The sequence below is a fragment of the Urocitellus parryii genome, chromosome 4, assembly GCF_045843805.1.
Source record: "Urocitellus parryii isolate mUroPar1 chromosome 4, mUroPar1.hap1, whole genome shotgun sequence".
Lineage (NCBI taxonomy): Eukaryota > Metazoa > Chordata > Mammalia > Rodentia > Sciuridae > Urocitellus > Urocitellus parryii.
This window is the reverse complement of record NC_135534.1, coordinates 191,814,236-191,823,019: the sequence shown is the minus strand read 5'-3', so window position 1 is coordinate 191,823,019 and position 8,784 is coordinate 191,814,236. Positions and strand designations below refer to the sequence as shown.

Here is an 8,784-nt window from a genome sequence, read left to right as displayed (position 1 = left end):
GGACACAGGCCAGGGGGCCTGGCTCAGGGGCCAGTTAGTGGCAGGGCTGGGGACTGTTTCTTGGCTCTACAGTCCCCCCCTCCCTGTAGCCCGTCAGAGGATCCTGTAACTAACCTGACAAGTGGCTCTCACGTGCACACCTCCAGTGCTTGGGCAGCTTGGTTGGCTGTCATTTGTCACAGCACACAGTGGGTGGATTTTAGGATTTCCAGCTGCTGTGTGTTCAGGGGGAGAGGAGTTTGTGGAAATATTCAGAGAACATATAGAGACAGCCAGAATGACAGTACCACTGATAATGCCAACCTGACAGTGTTACTTCCTTCCTGGGACACACAGTGGCTTCCTGGTTCCCTGAGGAGTGAGCCCAGCTCCTTGATGTGCCCCCAATGAAATGGTTCTACCTCAAACCACCTCTCCCTGCCACACCCATCTCCACGTCCCTCAGTGTCTTCCTGAAGCAAGTGTCCTCTGTCTGGACCACCCTCACCTCCTGGCCCTCGGCTCCTACAAGTCTCTGAGCTCTGAAAAGGCCCTGCACACTGGATTGTTCTCCTGTCCCCTCAGCGGGACTGTGAGCTGGGAGGGACAGGTCTGCTTGTGATTCTTCTGCCCTGGTGCTCAGCCTGGAGACTGGAACAACATGAGCGGTTGCCCAGGCTGTGCACTCACAGACATCTCTGCTGCTCTCAGAAGCCCGAGGGGAAAGTCAAACAGCGCCCTGGCCTTGGATTAGCTTTGGCATTATAGACGCAGGGGCTCCAATATTTATCCAGATGATGGAAACCTGCTCTCAGCTCAGAGACAGGCAGCCGGGACCTCCCTAGAGCTGACTGAGACCTGGGCCCCTCCCTGGTGCCCAAGCCCCTCCCCTCTCTGTGTGCTGAACTGAAAAGTTGGAACTCTTGGGAGAGGGGCGGGTGTGTAGAGGGACAAGCCTGGTCCAGGCTCTGCCCAGGATAGCTCTGTGGCCTTGACTGTGTCCTGGTTTCCTGTCCCTTTGTGAACAAAGGAGGCCGGTCTGGGTGGCCCCATGGGTCCCTGCTGATGGAACTGGCCAGGAGTAAGAGAGTCTCAGTGAGGGGGCCTAACTTGGGACTTTCCGGGCTCAGCGTGGGGTGGGTAAATCTTTAACTAGCTAGCCCTGGGCAGGCGGGAGCTTTACGGATGGATGACCGCTGGGCTGGCGGGTTGGGGGCGGGAATGAACCCTGTGGAGACAGTCCCCGTGCGGCGGAAAAGAGCTGGTATTGGAGAGCGAGCCCTCCAAGGAAAGGATCCAGACTCGGGCGGGGCTAATGCCGGGCGCAGAGCTGGACATGGAGGAACGTGGCTCTCCGGACGGGTAAGCAGAGCCTTGGGACAGTTCTGGGAGCCCGACCGTCGCGCCCAGCAGACAGCGCGGGGCTCAGAGACCCTAACTCAAGTTGCTGCCACAGGGACCCCGCGCGGAGCGTGGAGCAGGGGTCAGAGGGGCCGGAAACGCCCATCCAAGTGGTGCTCAGGTGGGCATAGGTTGACCAGGAGGTTCCCCGGGCGAAGATGGGACCCACGGAGGTATCAGGATGGACCATCTCTGCTCCCTGGAATCTAGGGTGCGCCCGATGAGCGCGGCCGAGCTGCGTCGAGGAGAGCAGAGCGCGCTGCACTGCTCGGGCACCCGGACTCTGCAGGTGAGAAACCCCTCCAGCCACCCTACAACAGCACACAGGGGCACCCGCCTCTCCTGGCATCTTGGACCTTTCCAGAGTGTCCCCCACCGCCCCCCATCTCCCTCCCCAGGTGAGCCCCCCGGGCGGGGGCCCTGACGTGGCGTTCCGCTTCGGCGCGGTGCTGGACGGGGCGCGCACGCAGGAGGACGTGTTCCGGGCGTGCGGAGTGCGGCGGCTGGGCGAGCTGGCTCTGCGCGGGTGAGTGGCCCGGGCGCGGCGCGGGTGAGAGGACGGGGCGCGGCGCGGGTGGGCTCCCGCTCCCGCACCCGCCCGGTCCGCTGCCCCAGCCCGTGTCCATCCGCGCCCTGCCGCCCGCAGATTCTCCTGTACCGTCTTCACCTTTGGCCAGACGGGCTCCGGGAAGACCTACACGCTGACCGGACCGCCGCCCCAGGTGCGTGGAGCCCCGGCCGAGCCCTCCAAGGTCGGGGCTGGCGGGCGGGGATCCTGCGAGCTGCAGGCAGCCGGGGCTCCCCGCGGACGGGGCTTGGATGATGCGGCCCGGCCCCATTTATTGGCAGAGAACTGAGGATCATGGAGAAGGGACTTGCCCGTTTGGAGCCTTTGGGTTCGATGTTTGATCCCTTTACTTAACTAGTTCTCAGTTTCTTCATTTGGAAATGATGAAAAACCTGATAAGGAAATGATAGTGGGGATTAAATGAGATATTTGGTAGGAACCGGGCAGGGTTCCTGGGCACAGCACGTGCCCGGGAAGAAGGGACTTACCACTGGGCTGCTGCTGCGGGGCCAGCGCCTAGGTTCAGCTGGTTTTGCTCCCAGGGGGACGGGGTGCCTGTGCCCCCCAGCCTGGCAGGCATCATGCAGAGGACCTTCGCCTGGCTGTTGGACCGCGTGCAGCACCTGGGCGCCCCCGTCACCCTCCGTGCCTCCTACCTGGAGATCTACAACGAGCAGGTAGGGAAGGGAGGAATAAATGCCCAAAGGGAAAGGAAGACGCGTTGCTCTCCTAAGGAGCCAGGGTCAGGGGGCCGAAGGGGACTTGGGAACCTTGTCAAGAAGGGCTGGGCGGATGGAGCACAGAATCAGAGGGAGCCTTCCTCTCCCCTGCTCCCTCCTCTCCCAGGTTCGGGACTTGCTGAGCCTGGGGTCTCCCCGGCCGCTCCCCGTTCGCTGGAATAAGACCCGGGGCTTCTACGTGGAGCAGCTGCGGGTGGTGGAGTTCAGGAGTCTGGAGACCCTGATGGACCTTCTTCAGATGGGTGCGAGCTCCTGCAGGAGCTGCGGGTGGCGGAGGGCTGTGCCTCCACCCAGAGAACTCCCCTGGGGGAGAAGGACCAGCAAACCTGCAACTCAGACCTGGCCCAGTAATGTCCCCAAGGCCTGGGATGGTGCCTTCCAAACTCCTTTCAGCCCCAGACCTCCCTGCAGGTCCAGCCTCCAGCTGGGTCAAGCCTCTTCCCAGCAGCCCATTTCCAAGCTCCAGGCCACATCCCTTTAGGCTCCAGGACCTCCCCCTGCCCTGCCCTGTGGGTAGAGGTGGAACCTCTTAGCCTAGGCTGTTCGGCCCTGGTTCCTTCAAGCTTAGAATATTGATAGAATAGTTATGGCTCATCCCTCCTCCGGCAGGGACCCAGGGTGCGGGTCCCCAGCTCTGCCATTCCTCAGGTGACTCTGTGCCTGGTCTCCGCCCTCTCCTACACATCAATAGGAGAGGTGTTTATGGATGTCAGAGTGATGTCATTCTTCTGCTGGGTTCTCTCCCCTCTGCTTAGACCTGTCTGCTAGAGCCAGACCCACATCCCATCTTTTCCTGAACCAACACCTGTTCTGCCTCTGCCTCTGCCTCTGCGTGCCGGGGGCTCTCTGCCCTCTCCTCTCTTCCTCATTGGCTGTGACCTCTTCTACCAAGTGCAGCTCCCCGGGGTTGCCCCTCCAGGTCTCAGCCGGAGAAGGAGATCAGCGCACACCCTGAACCAGGCCTCCAGCCGAAGCCACGCCCTGCTCACCCTCTACATCGGTCGCCCCACTGTGAGTGCCCGGATGGGGAGGGAGCTGCCCAGGGCGTGTGCGAACCACCTTGGGTGTGTGCTGGAGGTGGGGTGGCAGTGGAAACGCTTGGCCTTGCCACCTCGTGACTTTGATGGGAACCGTCCTCCCAGTCCCCATCAAGCCCTGGTCCCTCAGCCCCAGCAGATGCCTCTCGCAGACCCCGGGGCGCCCCCTGTTGGTGGGAAGCTGTGCTTCGTGGACCTGGCGGGCAGTGAGAAGGTGGCGGCCACAGGATCCCGTGGGGAGCTGATGCTCGAGGCCAACAGCATCAACCGCAGCCTGCTGGCCCTGGGTGAGGCCTGGGGACGCCAGTCTGGTTTCCTGTGTCCCTCCTATGCACCTGCCCAATAGCTGCCCCCAGCGGGGACCAGAGACGTTGTGATGCATAGGGGTGGGCCCAGGAGCTGACCGGGAGACAGGCCTGGGCTGTCTTTCTTCCCTACTTAGAACATTGTCTTTCAGACTGTAAACTCCCAGGGTCTCGAGAGTGACATGCCAACTTAGGAGGTGCTGGTTCACCTAGAGACTGAGGCCCAGAAAGGGAGAGAGCTGCACCTATGTCCCCACCCCAGGTTATGGGACCTCGGTCCTCACGGGCCTGGGCCTTGGCACCTCCCAGTGCCACACACAGGAGGTGCTCAGGAAATTCCTTTTCATTCAGCCATTGATTAGAAACGTCCTGGGTCCCTAACAAGTGCCAGGACCCTGCTGGGCATTGGAGACTAGGGTGGCCAGGCCATCTGAGCTCTCAGGAGGCCCAGGCTGGCAGGGGACAGCCGTCTGAATGAGCAGTGAGATTGTGTGGAAGATGGACTTTTGGAGTCGCCTGGGTCTGGGTGGAGCTCCGGCTCTGTAGCTGTGTGACTCTGAACAAGTGGTGCAACCTTTCTGGGCCTTGCTTTCCCCACCCAGGTCACTGCATCTCCCTGCTGCTGGACCCACAGCGGAAGCAGAGCCACATTCCTTTTCGGGACAGCAAGCTCACCAAGTTGCTGGCAGACTCACTAGGGGGGCGTGGGGTCACCCTCATGGTACCCTAGGGGTCTGGCTGGGAGGGCAGGGCCTGGGGGAGGGGCTCCCAGGGAGGAGCACTCAGGGGGTCCTCTCCAGGTGGCCTGCGTGTCCCCCTCTGCCCAGTGCCTCCCTGAGACTCTCAGCACCCTGCGTTATGCAAGTCGGGCCCAGCGAGTCACCACCCGGCCTCAGGCCCCCAAGGTGAATGGGCTCCCAGGTGCAGGGACGGGCCGGGGAGGTGGGCTCCCATCAGGAGGCAGGAGTCGCAGCCTGAAGGCCTCACAGTTGAAGTCTGGGACTGGGTCAGAGGTGGGCTGAGAGCTGGCAAGTGAAACATGGGCTGGATTTTAGGCCCCACTCACTCCCTACACCTGCAAGGCCTTGTGCAGTGCACAACTTGTACAACCTTAAAGGGTGGCTCTGGGCCTCTTTCTCTGCAGTCCCCTGTGGCAAAGCAGCCTCAGCGTTTGGAGACTGAGATGCTACAGCTCCAGGAAGAGAACCGTCACCTGCGGTTGCAGCTGGACCAAAGGGACCCCCAGGGTAGGAGCTCCCTGGGGGTGGAGGTAGAGTGGATGTGGCTGGGTCTGCTGCTCCTGTGGATCTCGTCACCGCCCACTCCCACACAGGCCCAGAGCTCCGTGGAGCCCGGGTGGCCTGGGCCCAGCGGAATCTCTACGGCATGCTGCAGGAGTTCATGCTGGAGAATGAGCGGCTCAGGTGCAGCCCAGTCCCAGGGGGACACTGACCACAACCCCTCCCTGCCGGATGCTTCGGTCAAGATGCTGCCCCTCCTGTCCCCTGCCCCCTCGTCCCCCAGCTTCCTGCAGCTGGTACTGGGCTGCAGTGAGTAGGGCCTGACCGACACCCCAGCACCCCGTCACCTAGGGGGCCTGTCCTCTCCCAGGAAAGAAATAAGCCAGCTGCAGAGTAGCCGAGACCTGGCCCGCGACCAGCAGCGCGTCCTCTCCCAGCAGGTCCTCGAGTTGGAAAGGTGAGCGCGGCCGCAGCCTAGAGAGAGGGAAGCCGGGAACAGAGGGACTTAGTGACATGGCGGTCTGACCTCTGGGTCCACCTGGGTTCAGTTTCCAGCGCTGCCAGCTCCTGGCTGTGCCCAGTCGGGCCTGTCACTTGACCCCTCACTGCCTGGGTTTCCTCTTCTGTAAGATGGGTCCTGGGTCACCTGCGCCTCGGGGCCTGGAGGGCAGGGGAAGGGGCCCTGTGCACAGGAAGTGCTGCTGGTGTCTGCTGAGGGGCCCTCGAGGCCAGCCCAGGGGGGCAGCGGCTACAGGCAGAGCTCTTTTGCAGGCGCCTCTGCTCTGCCCGCGTCCCCTGCCAGCTGTGCCCCGTGCCCGGCCCACGGTGCTCCTGCCTGATGGTGCCAGTCGCCCCCTGCCACGTGAGTCTCCCCACCCAGCCTGCAAGGGTGACAAGCTAGGATGCCGCAGAGCCTCTGATGTGCACTCTTGCAGGCACTGCCCCCCCTCTGCTCCTGTCCCTGCTGCCACCTCTGCCCTCTGTGCCGAGCTCCTCTGGCCCGCTGGGCCTGCCCGCGGAGGGAGCACCACCAGCCGCAGGTAGGAAAGGCTGGGCAGGGAGGACCTGGGGGACCTGGACCTTGATCTAGAGGTCGACAGTCAGGGAACGGGGACCCCAGAGATGGTGGGTGAAGGGCTGGCTTGGGGCGCCCAGTTCAGGGTGCAGAACGTGCCCTCGTCCCACCCGCCGTCTCTTAGGAACACAGCCCTCGATCACTGGTTCACTCCTGCACCTGAGTGGTTGCCCCTTTGTGCATTTGCTGCTCCTGCACCCGCTGGCCTCGTCAGTCCCCTCCCCTGAGCTCCCAGTTGCGGGCAGCCCCTGTCCCAGGTGCCCAGGGTTCAGAAATAGCCCAGGCACGGCTCCTCCCAGTCTCAGGACACTACATGAGTCACCTGTAGCCCAGAGGAGGGCTACCAAGACCCCGCCTGTTACACTGGCCTGACACTCTGGGCACCTGGTGGGACAGGCATGGCCAGGCGTCATGGCCAGCACCAGGAAAGTGGGACACCGGGAGGCAGGACTGAGGTCACCCAGTGTGGGCTCTGATCTTCCTACAGGTGCCAGGCCCCGAGGCCCCGGGTGGCTTGCCCCTGTCTGCCCGGCCCCCCGCCTGGGCACCCCCGTGCAGCCCCGGCTCTGCCCAGTGCCCAGGAGGGAGGTGAGCCCAGCCCTGGGGCCATCTGAGTGGGGAGGAGCCCTGGGGAGGCAAATGCTCCCCTGCGACCACCCGCTCACTCTGGCCAGGAGCCACAGTGACTGGACCGAGACCCGCGTCCTGGCAGAGGTGCTGACCGGGGAGGAGGTGGTGCCCTCGGCCCCCCCGCTGCCCATGGGGCCCCCGAAGACGCCGCCAGTGCTGAAAGGTGAAGGGGGAGGGGGCCCTGGGGTGCTCGGGCCTCAGGCTTCCGTCTCTGGGCGGTGGGCTTAGGAGGGACTGCTCAGAACCATGGGCTCCAAACCTTGGAATTCTCTCTTTAGGGCCCCCAGGCGCAGACAGCTGTAGGGGAGGGTGTGGGTGCTGCTCCAGAGGGTGTTGGCCCGCTGGGCTTGAAGGAGGCCCGGGGAGGGCAGGCCTCCAGTCTCGCTGCTCCATAGGTGGGGCCGGGGTCCCGAACCTCGCCCAGAGGCTGGAGGCCCTCAGACTGCAGATCGGCAGCTCCCTGCGACGGGGCCAGAGCCAGCCACCCAGCAGCAAGTGTGCTCAGAGCCCAGACGGAGTCGCCCCTCCCCACTGAAGGCAAAGTGGAGACCAGGAGTCTGCGTGCGCCCCGGGCTGGCTCTCCTGGTTCTGTGAATGGCAGTGGCTGTGGCTACTCAGCCCGCAGCTGGACTGGGCAGAACACACCTCCAGGGCCTGGGGGGCTCTTTGGGGGGACAAGTGGAGGATGCTGCCCTTGAGATAAGACTGTCCTGAGAAACCAGGCAGCAGGGGACAAAATGTATGAATAAAGAGAGGTGTTGGCTCCGGGTCTGGTTCTGTGCCTCAGTCATTTTCCTTAAGGGAATAATCTGAGATGGGAAGGGCTCTTTGGGGAGTCTGAGGAGGAGCAAGGACTCTCGGTACAGATGTGTGTCCTCTTCTGGTCTGGGATGTCCTAGCCTTCCACCTCCCTTCATATATTGAACTAGTTTTAACTGAGCACCTACCATGTGCCACTGGTAGGTTGGCACTGGGAAGGTGTGGGGGCATGGGATGGTGAATGTCTCACTGGGGGAGGCTTGAGCTGGGGCAGTCGAGTGGCCAGGGTCCCCCCTGCTCTGTGCTAGCTGCATGTCCTGGTGCTGGTGGGCTCGGGAGACCTGGCTTCAGATGCTTCAGGCCTGCACCTTCCTGGGCTGCTGTCTGGGGGGACGGCGCCTGACCTGTGAGCATTCACGAGGACCAAGGATGTGAGGAATGTCGTGGTCCCTGGTCTGAGTGCCCAGGAGGATGGGAGTCTGTAGCTCTGGAGAGGTCTGGATGTGACGGGAGGGATGGGGAGTGGGAGCAGGAGTGGCTCAGCATGGAAGCCCCCGGTCGACTCCACGGTGGCGTTTACAGTCTGGGAAGCTGAGGCCCACAGGGCTCATTGGCTCATTCATTCAACAAACACCCAGTGTCAGCTGCACTTGGAGCTGTAAGCTGCGAACGGGACCCACACGGACAGGTGGCTTTCCCTGGTAGCCCCCACTGCTGCGGGGCAGACAGGCACTTCCAACCTCACACGGGCTGACGGGAAGGTCTCCCAGTGAGCAATTGTGGGGGGGCCAGGAAAGCTTCGCGGAGGGAGTCATGGCAGTTGGCAGGTGGAGGGGCCGGGAGGCAAAGGCCCAGAGGCCTCTGAGTTTCCGAATTTTCCAGGATCAGGCACTTCAGGGCCAGTGGGCCACATCCAGAACTGGGGCCGTGTCCAGGGCACAGGGGAGCCGTGGAAGGGCTGGCGGAGTCACTGGCTTAGATTTGCACGTGGACCAGGCTGGCCTGGCACGGATGGTGGAGGGGTGGAGGCAGGGGACCAGAAAGGAGGC

At 63.0% G+C, this 8,784-nt stretch overlaps 1 protein-coding gene across 1 annotated transcript; it reads left to right on the top strand.

Moving 5' to 3' along the window:
- The first annotated feature begins 1,315 nt into the window (after positions 1 to 1,315).
- Kif12 (kinesin family member 12) lies at positions 1,316 to 7,511 on the top strand. The gene is made up of 19 exons (XM_026393357.2): positions 1,316 to 1,341; positions 1,436 to 1,501; positions 1,591 to 1,669; positions 1,779 to 1,906; positions 2,027 to 2,102; positions 2,491 to 2,625; positions 2,795 to 2,930; positions 3,608 to 3,699; positions 3,856 to 4,012; positions 4,633 to 4,751; positions 4,831 to 4,935; positions 5,175 to 5,277; positions 5,364 to 5,454; positions 5,642 to 5,728; positions 6,043 to 6,133; positions 6,207 to 6,311; positions 6,834 to 6,934; positions 7,021 to 7,139; positions 7,372 to 7,511. Exons 1-19 carry the CDS (start codon positions 1,316 to 1,318, stop codon positions 7,509 to 7,511), a joined length of 1,956 nt encoding a protein of 651 aa, XP_026249142.2.
- Positions 7,512 to 8,784: the final 1,273 nt, after the last annotated feature.